Source organism: Amphimedon queenslandica, unplaced genomic scaffold (assembly GCF_000090795.2).
Source record: "Amphimedon queenslandica unplaced genomic scaffold, v1.1 AMPQUscaffold_13241, whole genome shotgun sequence".
NCBI classification, from domain to species: Eukaryota; Metazoa; Porifera; class Demospongiae; order Haplosclerida; family Niphatidae; genus Amphimedon; species Amphimedon queenslandica.
This window is the reverse complement of record NW_003546523.1, coordinates 58,529-78,191: the sequence shown is the minus strand read 5'-3', so window position 1 is coordinate 78,191 and position 19,663 is coordinate 58,529. Positions and strand designations below refer to the sequence as shown.

Genomic DNA, 19,663 nt, shown 5'->3' with positions numbered 1-19,663 from the left:
CTAGTCTCGCGTAGCCAGACCACACCCTCCGTGCCTACGGGTGTACGTGCCTACGGGTACACCTGTAGGCACGGAGGGTGTGGTCTGGCTACGCGAGACTAGGGGTTTGTGGGGGGTTGCAACCCCACCAAAACATTCTAATTCAAAAATTTTTAATGTTTTTATTGTTGCAACAGTGGTAGAATTGCTAACCACCTAGTTTATATAGCAACATTACTGTGGTTAATGAATATAATTAACAAAGAATGAGCTCTAAAAATGGTGGAAAAGTTGATTTTCACGTGATTTTAACCACAAAATAGTGCCAAAAAGGGGGCGTGCCAAAATCGCGGCGTGCTTCGCACGCCATTTTTTCCCTCAACTCCCCATTTGCAAAATCCTGGATCCGCCCCTGCTATCAGAATGCAGGATATAGAGCTTATACTGTTGATGGTAATTACAATGAGTCCTCTAGACAAGTACTGGATCACGATACATACATACTAAACATTACTGATGCTAATCTTACTAATAAACCAAAATGGATCCATGAATACTCAGCTAAAGTAAGACAATGAGTATTGTAATGATATATTATCATGAACATATAGGATGCATACAATATGACTAATCTCATACCTGATAGTTGATTATCTTTATTGAAGGGATTTTTAACTAATAGTGATTTTTTTTGAAATATTATCAGTAAGTGTGCCATTACATACCCTCTATCTGGCATATAATGGTTAATATTACTATTGCTGGAAATTTTTGTCATTATAAGTAGTACTATTATGTGAAATTGCTATTTGGCAAAATTTTAATGCACTAGAGCCTGCTCATTTTAAAAATTCAATTTTGAAACATGTAAAGGGTGATCAAGCCTAAGTTAGCAATGTATTGCATGAATCATTTTGATTGCACTAGATTTAGTAAAGTATCATTGTTGTTTATTCCTACAAGTGTACAACCAATGGGCATTTATGTAACCTATAAATGTACTGCATATTCTTTATTGCTTATAATACTAATACCAGTAAATTTCATTGTTTTAAATCACTATTATTTTACTACTACTAGTCTATTATCCTCTGTTCTTATGTTTCCCTATCTAGTTTCTTTTTTAAATCATTTGATATGAATGCTCAGTGCTCTGGCTACTGTCAGCATTCTACAATCTGTTCCTGTTTAACAACTTTCAGTAATGTTTCTGCCTGTGATGCTGTATCACCAAAGACTGTGAAAAAAGAACAAATGACACTATATGCCAAAGCTCATGACCACTGCTAAGATACAATTAACATTAAAATGTTACTGCTCTATGTTCACATTAATTTTATTATTGTAAAAAAAAGAATTATTATTTTAAAACTCCGCCTTGTTTGAAGGTGTGTTGGTGGTGTGATTCAGCCAGAGGAAATTAATTTGTTTGACGATTGACGAAGAGAGAGAGAGAAAGATGAAAAAGAAATGGTTTTCTTTCGTGTTTCTCTGCTTAGCTCTATTGTATGTCACTCGGCCAGTTTTATTGGCTTCTCTAAAGGGCATGGACTTGTCTAAGTCAGATCTGGACTCCAGCATATTGTGCGACACTTGTATAGGGCTTGTGACAACTGTTCGGAAACTTGCCAAACTGCATGTCAGTCAGGAGTTAATAGAGAAAGCTGCAATAGAATATTGTGAGAAGTCTGGCCTTGCTGACGAGCGTATTTGTAAGCTGATTATACCCGAGTTCAAGGTAGAGTAGAGTACTATTATCATTTTAATTTTCACTATAAAACCTTAAAATAAATATACATGTGTAGGATGAGGTTCTCTATGTGTTTGATCATACTGCTCTTTCCTCACGTGAGATCTGTGGCACCATTCTAAATGACAAGTGTGGCTCAACGTATGATCCTTTCAATCAACAATGGAATGTTACCATACCTGGTGGTAAACCTCCCATTAAACCATATCATCCTCCAAAAGTATGTGTACATTAACAACTATATAATTAAATTAGCCTTCCTTATGATCACATGCAGATTACTTACACTAGTGACATAGATAATGATTTATTTCATTTTGTGTACGCACACAGTTAACTGATTGGAATGTATTGTTAACGCACTATTAATTACCGTAGCTGTTAAAATGTTATTGTCATGTGACTATCATGTATATCAATGTTATCATCATAGCGATACAGTTTGTAGAGCTTATGAATAATAAAAATTTATAAATTTACTAAATGAAAGTATTCAGTTTCTTGCTATTCAAATTTTTTATAAAATAATTATTGTAGCTATTTAAAAATGTTATTGCTCTAAGATGAATGTTACTCTATTGTGCATATCAATGTAATGAGAACTGTTACCATCGTAATGATATAGTTTGTGATTTGCTGAATGAAAGTGTTCATAAAAGTGTCTTGTTATTCAATTTCTTATAAAAGCTACGCAATCGCAGCGAGTATACTAATTTTTATAGGTGCTAATTTTATTACTACAGCTTTAGTAATAATAATATATTTATGCATAATCACTGTTCTTACTGTAATCAAGATGTATTGCTAATTTTGATAACTCCAATAGGTAAACATTACTAACAGAATTCTTCATATTTCTGATATTCATTGGGACCCTCAGTATACTCCTGGCCTTCGAGCTCAATGTGATGAACCATTGTGCTGTAGACCACCACTACCTAATGGTATTAATCTTATGCATACATGTATTTCTATCTGTACATGATTGTGATAAAGTCTGATTGAACGAAAAATTTTTGCTTAATATGATTCTTACAGTGTCATATTTTTTGTTGCTCTATTTGACAATAGGAGGTCCAAACAACTCAGCAGGTGCTTGGGGTGATGCTCGCTGTGATATACCACTACAAACTGTTGTAAACTTAATGGAGCACCTCAGTGCAACACAAGATCAAGTGAGATGGTGTTATTGTTGCTTACAGTTGCTGATAAATTTCCTCAAAATAGTTTGAATGGATTTACATGACTGGCGACTTGCCAGCTCATAATGACTGGAGCCAAACAAGATCAGGCCAAGTTGATATTTTTAACAAAATGATTGACTTATTTGATCAGTATCTTCCTAATAAACCTATGTTTTATTCATTTGGTAATCATGAGAGTGATCCAGTCAACAGGTACATGCATGTACATGCTATCAGTGGTATATGCATTGTATTTTTTATTTTAGTTTCCCTCCAAATTATATCACTGGGTCTAACTCCATTTCATGGTTATATGATGCTGCTGCTGACAAGTTAAAAAAATGGCTTAACACAACTGATGCATATAATACATTTAAAAGGTTCTTGTAATACCTATCATTGCTCTAATTTATAATATTTTTATTTGTAGCGGTGGTTTTTATTCTGTTGATTACAATGGAATAAGAATTATTTCATTACAGACAAACTATTGTAATAAACAAAACTGGTAAGTGATAGTATATTTTATCATAGTCTATAGTTTTAGTAACTTTTAGGTGGTTATTGATCAATGGGACTGATCCTGATGGAATGTTACAATGGTTTATTGAGAAGTTACTTGATGCTGAGAAGAAAGGAATGAAGGTTCATGTACTGGGCCATATCTCACCTGGTGATGGTGCTGATTGCTCTAATGCTTGGAGTACAAATTATAAGAAAATTGCATTGAGGTATTTTTTCATGTTTTTTTTATTGAAATTTAATTGTTTATAAATGGTTTAGATTTGAGAATACCATTGCTGGACAATTCTTTGGACATAGTCATCAGGACAGGTTTCATCTTATGGTGGATTTTGAAACCAACACTCCTCCTAGACCATATGGGTAAGAGACAAAGAAATATTTCATTAATTCTTTGTATAGTATATTATATCTAGGTCCTAGTGTAACCACTTATCAGAATCAGAATCCAGGATATAGAATTTATACTGTTGATGGTAATTACAATGAGTCCTCTAGACAAGTACTGGATCATGATACATACATACTAAACATTACTGATGCTAATCTTACTAATAAACCAAAATGGATCCATGAATACTCAGCTAAAGTAAGACAATGAGTATTGTAATGATATATTATCATGAACATATAGGATGCATACAATATGACTAATCTCACACCTGATAGTTGGTTATCTTTACTGAAGGAGTTTCTCAAAAACAATACTCTATTTTTGAAATATTACCAGTAAGTTACATATAATTGTTACTATAATATTTTACCCATATACAGTTATTTTTGCAAGTCATACTATATGGACTCTCTGTGTAATGGTGACTGTCAGAAACAGGCAACCTGCAATTGTTTGACGACTTTCAGCAGTACTAATGCATGTAATGCTATCACTGCAGTACCTTTGACCAAAGAAGAGATAGAGAAGATGATGTTATATGAAAAATTCCACGACCACTGTTAATTAGAATTTATATTTTTAATATATACATGTAGTTTTGTGTCTTTCACTGAATCATACAATATGGCATTTATCATCACCTTTTTAATAAAATTATTCAATTGTAGATGTTCACAATATTAATACTGTTGAAACAATGAGGTCATTGATGTCTTATACATTGTTGTGATTCGTCATTGTGCAGGTTCGATGGGGTCAAAAGGTCACTTAATTAGTATCACGTGAGCCTTTATTAGAAATGGGACATAGTTTTGACTCGTATCCCCATAGTTTTATTCCTCAACATGGTTTCCAAAAGCATTTTAAGAAACTTGACTAGTCGAGTGTTCATGTTCAATAGTTTAATAAGACTTATTCATAAATATTGGAATTTATACGGTCAAGAGGGCACTGCCGTTGATTTGATGCGCAGCTGGATCACTATGATAGTACCGTGATTGTATAATTACATGTTTTCTTGTATAAACTAAGATAAGTAAGATAAATTTTAGGTCAGTATAACAGTTTTAGATTGTAGTGACACATCAGGCTGAAAAAATATTTAACTTCTCATGGCATTGCCTCTCAAATTGGATTTTTACTCAAATGCTTATAACACTTCAAATAGAATTCTAAAACAGCTGCTATAGACATAGACAACTTCTTCTCATTTAAATCAGTTATTATGAAACTATAATTCATTGGTCTGTGTCTAGTTTACACAGCAACAGCAGCATCCTTTTTATGTTTATCTCCATTGGCAACTTGGCAAGTACAGGCAAGTGCCAAGTTACCGCATTGCCCTCTTGACCGTATATTCTAATTAATTATGAATAAGTCTTATTGAAATTATTTTGATGAAATTATTTCCTGTACAGACTTCCTGTCGATGTCCTCTGGTGCAGAGGGTGTGGCACGCACTATGGCGAGCGCGACTTGTGTAAACAAGAGTCAAGGAAAGAGTAGATATCTTCTTCGTATTGGTAAAGAGAGTAAGAGATACGTGTAACTTATATCTTTCGTATAGATAAATTGATTGATATTATCAAATTGCTCAAAACATGTGAATTTTCCATGACAAAATGGCCTCTGCTTGGTTTGAATCTTGGACTACTGAAGAACACATTGGAAACCATTAAAAAAGATAATGATACAACATCAGATTGTGTAACAGAATGTCTCTCCTACTGGTTGCGCAGAGCAGATAATGTTGAAATGAGAGGAGGAACTACTTTGGAATCTCTTTTATGTGCTCTGAAATCCATGGATGAGATGGCTGTAGCTGATAATTTATCTAATAAAAGTAGTATAACAACAATTTTTTTACTGTTTAATGTGTTATTTTTTGGTAGAACCTAGTTTTTTATCTATGTGTATTTTCAATGATCATCATGATCTCCTCTCTCAGTCTCTTTGTGATCCTGTTGGTGTTGCCAGGATGCTCTGTCAAGAGGATACGATAAAAAGAGAAGCATTAAAGAGCATCGAGTCAGCTAGTCCCCCCTCTGTTTCAAAGCAGCGTGAAACCCTTTTAGCGACCATCAAAGAAAAGATTCAAACTGATCATAGTTCTCTTCAGACATTTGCTAGTGTGTTATGTAAGTTTCATCCTAATGTAAAATTAGGCAACACTATTAATGAAGACTACGGTAAGCTCATAAAAATATTATTGATAAAATTTTTATAATTACTTTAGCTAAAGAATTTCTGGATGACAGTCAAGTGATATGGCAAAGTAAGTAATTATCCCCATTGATGCTGTGATATAAAATCATGTGGTAAAAATTGTGAATCACAATAGAAATTTCTAAGAAATTAGCTAATGTTTATTCCAAATAATTTTTATACATGTAGGTGATATTACATCATCAGCACTATCTGAAGTTACACCTAGCACACTAGGTATCATGAATCATTGTTGCTATAATCATTATTGCTTTTGTACAGAAATTCTTATTCCTGTTCCACGAAGCCTGAGTTCTGAGTTTAATTCAGTGCGAGCATCATTTAGTATAATGTTCTCTAAAGTACAGAAAGTTGTGACAGATAACAATCCATCACTCAATGAGTTAAAGATTCTTCTAGTAAATTATGAATCTGAACTTGAGGCACAGCTAAATGAGATTTTTACACTGCCTCCTGTATTTATTTTAATAAGGAAAAACTGTAGTCTTATTGATGTTGAAATTCTTAAAGCTGTTGTAAATCACTTTGAGATCGAGGAAGCTCATAAATACATTAAGGATTACAAAGAAATGGTAGAAGAGTCTTGTAAAGCTTTCTCAATTGATTTATGCTTGAATGAAAGATTTGAAGTTATAGAAGCTGCACCTTTTTTGAAATGCGAAACAGCTATTTTTGTTTTTGACTGGGAGCCAAAGGAACATGTGCTGAAGGATATAATGGATATTTTATCAAAAGCATGTGGTAAACTAGTAAAAATACGGTTCATCAACAAAGGGAACTCAATTACTGTCACGTGTTTCTTTTCTCTCTCTCTTGCTGGAGTTGTTATTGTGAAAGCAACTGAGAATCTTGATATACTAATTCAGAATGGTTTAATGAAGCTTACTATCGGGTACTGTGTAGTATGGAAGACAAACAAGGTATAGTATAATTTATCTATAATTTTAATGTATCTTAATATTAGCTGCAGCAACCACAGGAAAAGAAAATTGCTGAAAGCCAAGATGCCAAGGTTTGAAAAATCCTTTAAAAATTGTTAATTATACTGCTAGATGACATCAATAATTTTATCTAACTGTTTCTTATAATTGTCTTTTCTACACTTGTATTATTGGAGAAACCATAGATATTACTCTATACTCCAACATTTATGGAGCCCTTGCCTATCAATTAGAAATGTTGATTAATAGATTCTGCCAGAGATACTGCAGTGATTAATTTGATATTTTATAGGTTCTTTTACATGAAGCTCACTGTTGCAAAGAAGTCGGGCTAATTCTAATGACAACTAGATCTACCACATTCCTTTCATCTCAGTTACTCAAGTTTTCCATAAAAAAGTTTTGCCAGAGATGCACAGATTTTCCAGAAAGCATAATTGGATCAAAAAGATTCAGTTTATTAGAAGCAATAATAATTGCTGTGAATATTGGTGAGATTATATTTCCGATTAAATAAAATTATTGTTATTCATCACAGGATGCACTGATGAACTTCCAATCATGAATAAGATATGCATTGATTTGGAACAGCTATTTCAATGTGCAATGGCAAGAATCCCATATATAACCAATTCAACTGAGAGGTTGAAAGTAATGGAATTTCTTTTTGTTCTTTCAGACGTTCCTAAAAGTGGATTTTTATCTCAATTCCCAATACCCCCAAGCTCTTTACTAAATTTACGATGGCTCATAAAGCACAAAACCTGCTCTTTTCGTTTGTGTAAGCAATTATTGCAAAATGGCCTGAAAATAATTGATCAATCTATTTCTCAAGAGGAAATTCTCAAATCCCTGGATGATGATACTTGTGCTCTTGTTCTAGATTGTTACAAAAAAAATTTAGGCACACAATCAATTAATACAGCAATACAAAACAAGAAACCCAAAACAGCCTCTGTATTGATTGAAAAATTAGCAAGTCGAGATGATAAGAAAACCATGTTAAAGGGAGTTTTTCGAAATTTTGATGATAATCTTTTAAAAGTTTTTTCTTCTGAGTGCAGCCCATTGCTAAGAGGCCTACTTTTAAATGTAATTGTATTCTCTTCATCCGAGAAAGATGACAAGAAAGTTAAAGCAATTAAAGTTGTTATTTCCAGTACTAGTGACCTAAAAATTGCTAAAGACCTCGATTTAAGAGAAATGTTTCGAAATCGCAGCTGTTTATCATTTTTCCTATTGTATCCAATTCTATTGAAAAAATTATTAAGCATTGGTCTGAGAATTAACAATCATGAAAAAGAATTAGTCATATTACTTTTGCACAATAAAGATATTGCTAAAGCAATTGATGTTATATGCATCCTCCTCAATCATGGAGCTGATGTTGGTATGCTAAAATCTGCTTACACTGGCAGAGGAGAAGGCAGTGCAATACTGGGAGCAACAGAACTTGCTGTTAAAGCTGGTAAGCATATTCAATATTTAATGTAAAATGTAGTGATGTGCTATTTTTTCTTAGGAGACCCCACTGTATTGAAAATAGCATTGGAAAAGACTGGCCGTGGTGCTGATGAATGTCAACGATTAATCGATAGTTTTAAAAGGAACAAACAAAAGAATCCTTCTAATGAATTAGAAGTCATTTGCCAACCTGCAAATGCACATGTACCACGACGTACAATGCCAGAGAATAGAGCTGAGCAAGTTAATAATAGTGCTGATCAAGTTAATCGTGGCGTTGATATACAAGATGGTGTCGTCAAGCAGCTACATGATGAAGTGAATCACCTTTTAGGAAAAGATTCAGATTACTTCAAACTAAATAAGGCCTGTAAGGAGGATGATGATGATGACGATCATGATGATGATGATGACAATGATTATAATGATGATGACAATGACAGTGATGGGAATGAAGAAGCTCTATCTTCTTCATGCACCTCAGAATTAAAAACTGATGTTACTGCTGAAATAAGCACACCTTTATCAGCAGGTCTTCACACTCAAGCCATTGCTAATGTAGAGTTTGGCAATGATAAAAATGAAATGAATTTTCGCGATCTTCCTTGGGCTATATTTATCAGTAAGCAAGTTGCTGACTTTTTAAAGTCCAAAAAATCATCTAGACGTGTTGTTAGCCACATAAAAAAGAAATTGTATGCTTTGGGTGAAGGGAATCGAGGAAAAACTCTTTGTCATAGATGCATTGAACAAGAGGACAACCTTTATGAAACAGAACTTTATACTGAGGCTCGTATTATATGGCATGAAACAATAGAATATTCTGATGAATTGTCCACAAATGATGAAAAAATTTATACGGATGTCATCAGAGTGTTATGGGTTACAACTAGACACACCAAAACCCAACTGAGTGATGTTCTACAAAAGATCAAGGCAGCTTTGGCTAAGTCTAGGATCTCAACCTCATTTAAGGACCTACAGATACAACCAGAAGCCAAACATAAACATCCACATGAAGGTCTGAAATATCCACGAAGATTTATTGAACGACTGTCACAGTCACTCAGTCCATTGCCAAAGAGTGATGAAGCAGAAAATTTTTACCGCCCATTTCCAAATATTTTTGGTGGTGAATACAGTCTTATGCAGTTTCATCCATTTCATGAGTTTCTTGATGCATATCTTTCTAATAATTCCTCAAATTATGAGACGTCAATTTGTATGTCCCCACAAGAGCAAGAGATTGTAAAGCTTCCCTATAGAAAAGAGCCAGTCATTTTATGTGGCAGGAGTGGTACAGGCAAAACAACAACATGCATTTATCGTATGTGGAATGAGTATAAAGTATTTTGGGAGAAGTTTCTTGATACTCTTCAAGTTGATACTGATGGAGTAAAGCAAGATGAATATCTGCATCAAGTTTTCATTACTAAAAGCCCTGTACTCTGCTCTCAAGTTAGAAAGCACTTCGAAAAATTAATCAATGGGTGTCCAAAGCTACAAAAATTGTGGTCTAGCCCTTCAGTTATTTCACACAAGTCACTGGCTAATTATTGTCCTCGTAAAGGCTTCCCAATTTTTGTTACGTCAAGGCAATTTCTTCTACTACTTGATTTAACATTGACAGATGGGAAGCCTTTTTTTGATCGAGATCACAAGAATAACATTGCTGTAAAGCTATATAACTCTGATTACAATCATAACAGTAATCCCGATGGTCTTTTTAGTGATGTACATATAGTTGCAGGCAACCCCACTAACGATGACGATGATAAGCATAAGAAGAAGTGGATAGAAGTTACTGCTGACTTTTTTTGCAAGCGAGTCTGGATCAAGTGCCTTAAATCAAAATATGGAAGACAATTTGATGATCCACTTCTCGTGTGGATGGAAATACAATCATTTATTAAAGGATCGGCAAAAGCATTAGAGTCTAAAGAAGGTTTTATTAGCAAAGACGAATACATCAAAATTGGTAAAAAAATGGCTCCAAATTTTGCTGATGAAAGGGATGAAATTTATCGATGCTTTTTAGAGTATAGAAATATCCTCTATCAAGGAGCTCATCTTTTTGACTGTGATCGTTTATTTGATGAATCAGATATTATTTTTAATTTATTCACACGGCTTTCAAAACAAACCAAATTGCAAAAATTGTGGCATATTGATCATTTTTATATTGATGAAGTTCAAGATTTCACTCAAGCCGAATTTTCTCTTTTGCTCTATTGTTCAAATAGTCCGAGTGGGACATTTTGCACAGGTGACACTGCTCAAAGTATTATGAAGGGGGTCTTTTTTCGATTTGAAGATTTGAGGTCTCAATTTTGGACACTTAGCTGCTCACCAACAAGCCTTTCTAAAGTTCCAGAGTTAAAAATGTTGACTGATAATTTTCGAGCACATTCTGGTATTTTAAGTATGGCTCAAGCAATAATTAAAATGATGACTGTTTTTTTCAAGAAATCATTTGTCGACCAAGTGCCTCCTGAAAGACCAATGTTTGAAGGACCGCAGCCTATTCTTTTGAGCGTGGAATCAGAAAAAGAACTTACATCAATTTTATTAGGAAATGCTAGTAATGAATAAAGTCAAAAGGTTGAGTTGGGGGCACACCAAGCTATTATTGTTCGCTCTGACGAAGCAAAAAGGAAGCTCCCTGAATCTCTTAAAGATGGAATTGTCTTAACTGTGTTGGAAGCTAAAGGACTTGAGTTCAATGATGTCTTGCTGTATAATTTTTTTCAAGATTCAGAGGTTTGCAATTTATCAATGACTATTGTAGTTACTAATTTTAAATTATAATCGTATAGGTTCGCAAAGAATGGCGTCTGTTTTACAATAATTGTGAATTTATCGGTGAAGAAGATACAAAGCACCGGCCTCTGGGTGAAGTGGAGGAAAGAAAATTGAAATCACTGCTAGCAGAACTGAAGTATTTGTATACTGCCATTACTCGAGCAAGAGTCAATTTGTGGGTGTATGACGAGTCACTTGAACATCGGGAGCCAGCCTTTCATTTTTGGTCAAGTCAAAATTTGGCAAGATTGATCAATATAAGTGAAGCAGAAAAAGATGACCTTTTATTTGCTGCTCCATCTGAAAAGGAGCAGTGGTCAAAACAAGGAGACTTTTACTTCAGAATAAGGAGGTGGGATGTAGCTATGACTTGTTATGAAAAAGCAGGGTTAAGTTATCAAGTAAATGTTACGAAGGCTTACAAGTTGTCAGAACAAGCAAGAACACAGCCATCAGTTAGATCTATGCATAAGTGCTATACAGAAGCAGCTTTGGCTTTCCTTGCAGCAGACAGTCACTCCCACAAAATAGAATATATAGACAAAGCTATTTATTGCTTAAGAAAGAGTGAGCAGCATGAATTATTGGCAAAACTTCTAGAAAAAATGGAAAAGGTAATTTTTAAAACTGTTATAAAAAAATAATTCATTTAAATTTTTTATTCTAGCTTGAACAAGCAGCAAAAGAATGGGCTAAAGCTGGCAAGTATTTAGAGCAAGCAAGAGTTCTTGAAATGTTGGAAGATTACTCAGGAGTCATAAGAGCTTATGCTAAAGGAAAGAAATACCAAATCGCTCTCCAAAAAGCTGTACAATTTGAGAGAAGTGGACAAAAACTTGACTTGGATGTGAATGCACAGCAAATAGCAAGTGATTTTGCTAGGATGAAAGTGCATGAAGGAGACCAGGAATCTCTTCGTAACATAGTAACATTTATATCTGATGGAATGGTTAAAGCAGATTTTTTAAAAGAAACAGGTTTGTTTGTTGAAGCTTCTGAAGAGTTACGAAAAGAACGGAAATTTGTTGAAGCAGTTCGCATTTTGAAGGCTCAAGGGATGTTTAAAGAAGGGCTGGAGCATTTTAAAAATGATACCACAATCAGAAGCATGTTTAATCTTTGTATTGCTGCACAACAAATAATAGAAGATCAATTCTTTGATGATCCCTTATTAAATGATCTCACTAAATGTAAAGATTTATACTGTAAATCCCGATCTGAATTGTTGTGTGGTAAATTCAAAGATGACACAAAATACCTTAAAAGAGCCATACAATCTTTTAAAGATAATAAAGATTTACCTGGAAGAATAATAGCCATGTATCATTCTTTAATCGCACAAATTGAAGGCAACCAGTTAGATAAGTGTGAGTTTTTGAATGCTGTGAAGGAAATCAATGATGCCAGAGAGGCAACTCGTGCTTTTATTGACGGAAAAGCAACCAAAAAGCAAAGAAATTTTATGTATGATGTGTTCAGGCTATATGACATTGAAGAAGAGGAGGCCTTTTACTACACAACAAAAATTTCCAGAGCATATGCAAAGTTCACCACTGATTTAGATTTAGAAATTGATGATACAAATATAGATGGTATGTTAGTCCTTGACAAAGAAAAGGTGCAAATAGCCATAATTGCAGTGTTTGATCAAATGCATCATACTCTTTCTAACTCACCTTTTGTTCAAAGTCAGTTCAAAAAACTACTGCATTCACTCTTCACGTGCAATAAAGATTTTCAAGCTGAGTCTTTTAAGCGTTATTATGATGATGTAAGATATCTGTTCAGATTTTGTACTTTGTTTCCTGACAATGATCTTGATGTAGAAGAAATCACTCATGTAGAAAATTTCGTTTTTTCCATGTTTTCTCTATCTTCTGAAATGCTATCATACCTTATCTCAAATATTGATGATAGTCAGTCAGACTATTTCTTGAATATTGCTTGTAAAAAGATTAATTCTCCTAATTCTTCACTTGAATGCTATTTCTCAGCATGGGCAATGCTAATAAAATTTCAACATCCAGAAGATGCAAATAGGAAATTGAGAGATAATTTTAAAACAAAGGAAGAAGATGGAGATGGCCTTGTAATTCCTTATCCAAAGAAAAAAACTCATGTGTTCTTCTGGTGGACTTATGCATGTAGGCAATTCCGTGATGGGCAAGTCATTGCTGGCTGCAATACAGTGATGCATAATCTGTTGTATCGCTTTCCTCAAATAAAAAGTTATGTATCAATCTCATCAATTACATTTGTCGTATCTCAAATGACAACCATGTTAGTCATTGCAATAAATAGCTCACCGTTCAGTCAGCTAGTCAAATTTATTGTGCCTAAAGTATATGAAAATGCATGTATCACTTTTGGTAAACTGAATAATATGAATATGTCTATATGTTCTTCTACTGGTGTAGCTTCAGACAGTTTTTCTCAGTCCATTCAACAACTTACTACATTGCTTGATTTTATGATTGGTGATGACAAAGGTCAAGTAGGGATCCTACAAATGGCACTATCTTCAGAAGTAAATCTTAATGATGGAAGTGCACAAAGTTTTCTTACTCTTTGCTTAGTATTGGCTGCTAATTTGTATTGTTATCCTAACATTACTCACAATATGTATCCTCGGCTTCTTATTATACAGAAGGAATTAAAGAGGCACAGGCATCATAGTTTTGTTGACAAGGCTTATTGTATTCTTCAGACTGCAAAGAATGTAGGAGACATTTTTTCACTCATTACTGGCCTCTCATCTCGTTTGGTATGCCCTTTTGTTGTATGGAAAAGTATTAATTTTAAGCCCGTTCCTCCTGGAAATACGTATCCACAAATAAAGCGATTGGTCATTATTGAGGATGAAAAAGAGCAGAATGAGCTTCAGATTGATGATGACATTGACAGTACAGTAACCCCTAGTAGCCATGTCACCATTGAGAATGAGTATAGTCCTGATTTTGATGATGTTGACAAAGACACAGAAGAAGATATTAAATTTGAAATAAAGAATGGCATGTTGGAAGATAATGAATGTCAGGTGTGTGGAACCAAGTTTTCAAATAGTAAAAGTGATGGACAGAAGGTGTACTATATGAGTTTGAAGAGTCATTTTGAAAGTCACGAACATGAAGAGAAAGTTAAAAGTTTCAATGAGTTTACTGAAGCTATGCAAGTTGCAGAAGATTTGTACAAGAATGTAAAGAAAGATTTGGAGAAATATAGACAAGTTTTTTTGAATCAATCTCATTTAAAGTCGTTGATATCGAGGCATAAAGGTGTCATAGAAAAAATTAGAGATTTGAAACAGTTGTTTGAGTGGGTTAATTGTATTAAGATTCTTAAAAAATACATGGAATATCTTCAGAATTTATCAATTGAAAAACCAAATATATCAACACCAGATGATGATGGTGATGATGAAGTGGCTGAATTGAATTTACTGCCACCTGATGAAGAAGAGAAATGGACAAAAGAAAGCAAAAATGCACGTAAATGGGAATAGACTTACCACGCACTGCTTAGTAGACTATGTCTAGTATAGCTATTTTTATATAAACATAGTTATAATAAACAGTATTTTTGTAGCATTCACAAAGCAGTTTTTATGCCTAAATTTGAATTTAATATAGTGTTTAGTTTTTATAAATATTTGCTTCCAAAAGCACCCTTAGTTTTACTATTATTTTTATAATAGCTGAAAAAATTATTAATTAGATATTATTATTACATTAATTCTGCTTTTGGAGACCTCACTGCTCTTAACTTTGTTTGAAATCAAATCTAGATGGAACTGTTGTCAGAGAGCTTGATTCTTCAAGCTCTATAACTCTGCATGAGAAGCTGATTTGGCTGTCAGAGGGTGATACTCCTATGTTGATCAAGTGAGAAGAAAAAACTAAGGCTTGTAAAAAGAAACTATATTGTTCACTTCACTATCTGTTATGATTAAAGTATGTGATGGATCCTGAAGCATCTCGTTTAAGTGAGAAAATATCATAGAATTGGGAAAAGAGATATAGTCTTGCATAGGTATAGAGGTAGGAGGTCCATGTCCCCTACCCCAAATAATATGCTTAACAATGCCTATTTGACATTGCTGTTTTAGATGCTAATCATGCTCTGTAGAAAGCATTTAAAGGGAGCCAATTGTTAAAAAAAGCAAATGCCCATGTTTTTTTAAATTGGCTTCAAAATCACCCCAAATATCTATTACATTTTCATGTATACTTATGCTGAGTAAAAAGTTTGAGCTGATTTGGACAAATTTTTTTCAAGTTGTGATCATTTTTTAAAATGAGCCAATTTTAAATTTGCTCCAAAATCAGCCCTAATTTTGGGTTGATTGATGTCCTTATAATGTGTAGAAAGTTTGAGCTGATTCTAACTTACGGCCATTTGAAGCAAACGTCAAAATCTGAAAAAACCTAAGCCTATAACTTTTTTAATAGCTCTGAAATCACACCAAATTTTATTACGTTTTCAGATACATATTGATGTCCTTATGCTGTGTAGAAATTTTGAGCTAATTCCGACTTCAATTTTTAAGTTTTGGCCATTTTATAATAGCCAAAATCTAAAAAATACCCAAAGCTATAAATGGTTTTTCCAAAAATGGCTCGGAAATCATCCCCCATTTTTATTACATTTTCCTGATACATATTGATGTCCTTATGCTGTGTAGAAAGTTTGAGTTGATTCCGACTTCAAATTTTCAAGTTATGGCCATTTTAAGAAAATGCAAAAATTCTGAAAAATACCCAAGGCTATATATATAGCCCATAGTTTTTTCTGAAAAATGGCTCTGAGATCACTCCCAATTTTTATTAAATTTTTTGATACATATTGATGTCCTTATGCTGTGTAGAAAATTTAAAGTGATTCTGACTTCAATTTTCAAGTTACAACCATTTTAAGAAAACCCCAAAATTTTGAAAAAAATCCCTGTACTTTAACCCACAGTTTTTTTCCAAAGAATGGGTATTTGTCAGAATCAGCTCAAACTTTCTACATAGCATAAGGACATCAATATGCATCAAAAAATTTGGGGTGATTTCAGAGCCATTTAAAAAGAATTCATCAGCCTTTGCTTTTTTCAAAAATTTGCTCGTTTTTAAAAATGTTCATATTTTTAGCATTTAGTAAATGTACATTTATGGGTCTATATTTAAAATAAATACAAAAATATAAATAGTTATTATTGTCCTTCAATGCTATGCTTATGGTAAGACTCAAAAGCAATATTTCTCAATTTAGTGTCACTGATTGCTCCAGTTTGTTGCACAAGTTTACTGAGATATGAGGATGAGTCACTGAGGAGCAAATGAGGTACATCAAACTCTACCAGTTGACCTGATCTCAATACCTAATGACATGAAACAAAATAATACAGTATTGAAAATACTGATATACCATGATCCTATTAGAATCCATGACAGTATCAAGTCTATGGGCAATAGTTAGGACAGTACTACCAGAGAATTGTTTACGTATCACTTGCTGAATAATGGCATCAGTCCTGATTCATTAAAGCTAATATTTGAAGTATATTAAATCACTCAACTCACTCCAAATCCACATTAGCAGTGGCTTCATCTAATATAATGATAGTGTTGTTCTGAAGGAGGGCTCTGGCTAGACAGAACAGCTGCCTCTGTCCCACACTAAAGTTGGCACCCCCTTCGCTTACATCACTCTCCAATTTTCCTTCAAGACCATCAACTACATTCTTCAGTTGAACCTGTACTCACATACATGTGTATTGTGTATGATAGTTAGTTATAAAACAATATATAATACTTGTTCTAATGACTTCCATATTCTATCATCATCATATTCTTGAAATGGATCTAAATTGTAACGTACTGATGCACCAAACAATACTGGATCCTATACACAATATGCATGAGTACAGAATAATGAAACTTTACTTGTGGAATGATTGATATATTACTCCTAACATCATGGAGTCCGAGTTGACTGAGTTCAACTCCATCAATTTTAATACTACCAGTTGGTTCAGCTAGTCTGAACAATGCCCCAATGAGAGATGACTTACCAGCTCCAGTACGACCCACAATACCAATCTAATAGCTATCAAATCAAAAATATACTGTTTTATAATACCTTTTCACTTGGTTTAATGTCACATGTAATTCCTTTAAGTACAAGTGGTCCTTCATTTGAATGACAATAGGAGACATCTTTTAGTTCAATGTGTCCTTTTGTTGGCCATTCTGAACTCAGTGATACTGAAGGATCAGTTTCTAAGGATGATTCTGTTTCCAGTTGACCATAAGCCATCACTCTCTCAGCTGAAACCATCTAAAAGCACACATTGATATAACTAAAGCCTAGCTATCACAAGCCACTAACAAAACTCTCAACTTCAGTACCAGATCTGATGCAACCTTGAAATGCACCATTAAGCGAAATTGAATAGGTTAGTGCCAGTCCCACCAAACCTGCATCCAGTGCTAAATACAAAGTAACTACATTATGTACTTCTTTTGTCCTTCCTTACTGGATGATAGAGGAACTGATCCAAAAGCTACAAATGTAATAAATAATGTGCTGAGAACATCAAGTCTCATTCCAAACCATCTAAAATAAAATGACACCATCATAGGCTCAGCCTTTCAACCTTTACCTGTTGGTTACAATGTAAAGATAGGAGGCTTGAGTGTGTTGATCTTGAAACTTGTAGAAAAGATTCATTGCTTCAGTTTGCATTGAATATGATCTAATGGTAGGGAGTCCTTGCAATGTAAGAGATAGATGAGAATAGACAGGACTCCGAGCTATAGACAAACATTTATAGCATAATAACTGTTAGTGTTGATTTTATTATGGGTAGGTAAACTTAAACTACAAAATGAACTCACTCATAGCTTCAAGCCGTTTGATGTCTCGTGCAGTATTCAAGTAATACCAACGAAATAAAATGGAGACAATGAAAACAACTCCAACAGCAATCAGGACGAGAGGATTAGCAATGGATGCTGTTATCATGATGGCACAGAAACGGACCAGTAACTTTAAAAAATGAATGTATCTTAATTCATGCAAATTGCCCAATACTTACTAAGAGATATAAGGAAAAATAAAAAGGAAGTTCATCATCAAGAAACCCAACATCTTTTGAAAAACGGTTCAAAACTCGACCTATAAAAAGAATAAAAAATAAAGATATAATTTACAAATGATGATTTGTTTTTAAGTACATGTGTATATTGCTTACCAATTGGGTTGGTATCAAAGAACAGAATGGGAGCTCTCAGTACTCTAGCAAACATTTTGTTGTGCACAATTCTTGCTGAATTTAACATTAAGAAAAAGAACAGCGTTGATCTGAGTCCTGCAAACACTGCCAGTGATCCAATGAGTCCCCCATATATTCCAATACGTTGATTATCAGTGAGTGAACATATAGAGCTGCTATCATTACTGTCTGATTCACAATATGCCCTATAGGGCAAGAGACAATAAGTGATAGAATGTGTATAATGCATGGAGTCATTCACTGCACTAAAGCTCTGTGGAAAATCTGTGCTATAAGGTATCTTACCAATTTGATATCCACCAATCTGCCGTAACAAAATTTGCCTATAGTGATATAAATGCTCATAACTCAAAATTTTAGGCCACAATTTGCAAAAGACAAACCTCAGTTGATAAATAAATAAGTACAATTACTAATGTGAATAGGTACCCTCCTCCAGTTAGAAAATAACGAATGTACGTCTTAGTTGATACTGTGCCGTGAGCTCTTTCTTCAGGAGGGACGGACGTTTTTTGAGCTGCTGCCTACGTAAGTCAAGCATAAACAATGAGGCTATAATGTACAATGTGCAAACAGTATCGGCTTTTAATTGATTTGCTTTTAACTCAATCTCGAGATCTTTCTCATTATTATCAAAAGGACCTGTCATGTACATAAACATAAATTATTGAAAATATTAAAAACTCACTTTCCTCCAGTCCAGCTTTACTTGCTGATCTAACATTAAAGTCATATGAGGGTTTATCTACATTATCAGCTAGTAACTCCATGATTGTACTGTTGTCTTTCAAAACCTCATCAGTATCACCATACACAGCAATGCAGCCCTATACATAATGCAGAGAATTAATGAGAACATGTGCACATCATAATGTAGCCACTTCTTTTAATCCAAGTACAGTATCACACTGCTCAAGATATTGTAGTTGATGAGTTACTAGTATAACAATCTTGTCTGATAATATTCCACTAATGCACCTTAAAAAACACACAGTTCTACAGACACACATTATACAGGACATATCCACCTCTCAAACAGATGTCTACTGACTGCAGCATCTACTGCACTCAGAGGATCATCAAGAAGATAAACATCAGCTTGACGATAGACTGCCCTGGCTA

The 19,663-nt window shown here is 34.0% G+C and overlaps 4 protein-coding genes across 5 annotated transcripts in view; 3 read left to right on the top strand and 1 right to left on the bottom strand.

Moving 5' to 3' along the window:
• LOC100632928 (sphingomyelin phosphodiesterase-like) overlaps positions 1 to 1,322 on the top strand; it is a 13,101-nt gene extending 11,779 nt beyond the window's left edge. The window contains exons 13-15 of one of the 2 annotated variants that reach the window (XR_002185870.1): positions 455 to 545; positions 591 to 684; positions 1,095 to 1,322. Coding sequence is in view for 1 of the 2 variants with exons in the window: in XM_019999752.1 (XP_019855311.1) it covers positions 455 to 545; positions 1,095 to 1,106 (103 nt within the window). In the remaining variant the exon portion in view is untranslated. The remainder of the gene's footprint in view (positions 1 to 454; positions 546 to 590; positions 685 to 1,094) is intronic. The other variant, XM_019999752.1, reaches the window with a different exon arrangement.
• Positions 1,323 to 1,406: 84 nt separating this feature from the next.
• Positions 1,407 to 4,513, top strand: LOC100632675 (sphingomyelin phosphodiesterase-like). The gene is made up of 12 exons (XM_019999753.1): positions 1,407 to 1,717; positions 1,785 to 1,949; positions 2,556 to 2,673; positions 2,801 to 2,904; positions 2,957 to 3,126; positions 3,180 to 3,293; positions 3,344 to 3,421; positions 3,471 to 3,644; positions 3,697 to 3,798; positions 3,838 to 4,024; positions 4,070 to 4,164; positions 4,210 to 4,513. Exons 1-12 carry the CDS (start codon positions 1,439 to 1,441, stop codon positions 4,391 to 4,393), a joined length of 1,770 nt encoding a protein of 589 aa, XP_019855312.1. The 5' UTR covers positions 1,407 to 1,438; the 3' UTR covers positions 4,394 to 4,513.
• A 756-nt stretch (positions 4,514 to 5,269) lies between these two features.
• Positions 5,270 to 14,932, top strand: LOC100632547 (uncharacterized). The gene is given in 12 exon segments (XM_019999755.1): positions 5,270 to 5,352; positions 5,397 to 5,672; positions 5,722 to 6,018; positions 6,066 to 6,104; positions 6,224 to 6,271; positions 6,317 to 6,975; positions 7,020 to 7,067; positions 7,289 to 7,487; positions 7,535 to 8,464; positions 8,519 to 11,220; positions 11,277 to 11,876; positions 11,930 to 14,932. Coding segments are annotated over 12 exon segments (8,694 nt in total). The 5' UTR covers positions 5,270 to 5,291; the 3' UTR covers positions 14,765 to 14,932.
• Positions 14,933 to 16,407: 1,475 nt separating this feature from the next.
• Positions 16,408 to 19,663, bottom strand: part of LOC100632420 (multidrug resistance-associated protein 4-like) — a 5,729-nt gene continuing 2,473 nt past the window's right edge. The window contains exons 13-30 of the mRNA XM_019999742.1: positions 19,570 to 19,660; positions 19,423 to 19,519; positions 19,230 to 19,368; positions 19,116 to 19,183; positions 18,925 to 19,065; positions 18,827 to 18,864; positions 18,500 to 18,726; positions 18,344 to 18,423; positions 18,144 to 18,294; positions 17,909 to 18,059; positions 17,783 to 17,862; positions 17,635 to 17,735; positions 17,386 to 17,583; positions 17,190 to 17,345; positions 17,059 to 17,148; positions 16,827 to 16,999; positions 16,672 to 16,777; positions 16,408 to 16,624 (exon numbers count right to left, since the gene is read on the bottom strand). Coding sequence (XP_019855301.1) covers positions 16,457 to 16,624; positions 16,672 to 16,777; positions 16,827 to 16,999; positions 17,059 to 17,148; positions 17,190 to 17,345; positions 17,386 to 17,583; positions 17,635 to 17,735; positions 17,783 to 17,862; positions 17,909 to 18,059; positions 18,144 to 18,294; positions 18,344 to 18,423; positions 18,500 to 18,726; positions 18,827 to 18,864; positions 18,925 to 19,065; positions 19,116 to 19,183; positions 19,230 to 19,368; positions 19,423 to 19,519; positions 19,570 to 19,660 — 2,255 coding nt within the window. The 3' untranslated portion in view covers positions 16,408 to 16,456. The remainder of the gene's footprint in view (positions 16,625 to 16,671; positions 16,778 to 16,826; positions 17,000 to 17,058; positions 17,149 to 17,189; positions 17,346 to 17,385; positions 17,584 to 17,634; positions 17,736 to 17,782; positions 17,863 to 17,908; positions 18,060 to 18,143; positions 18,295 to 18,343; positions 18,424 to 18,499; positions 18,727 to 18,826; positions 18,865 to 18,924; positions 19,066 to 19,115; positions 19,184 to 19,229; positions 19,369 to 19,422; positions 19,520 to 19,569; positions 19,661 to 19,663) is intronic.

Coding starts and splice junctions, on each gene's coding strand:
- LOC100632675 (XM_019999753.1), top strand. CDS start 1,439: ATGAAAAAGAAATGGTTTTCTTTCGTGTTTCTCTGCTTAGCTCTATTG. Junction 3,294..3,343: donor GCATATAATACATTTAAAAG/GTTCTTGTAATA, acceptor TTTTATTTGTAG/CGGTGGTTTTTATTCTGTTG. Junction 3,799..3,837: donor ACTCCTCCTAGACCATATGG/GTAAGAGACAAA, acceptor TTCTTTGTATAG/TATATTATATCTAGGTCCTA.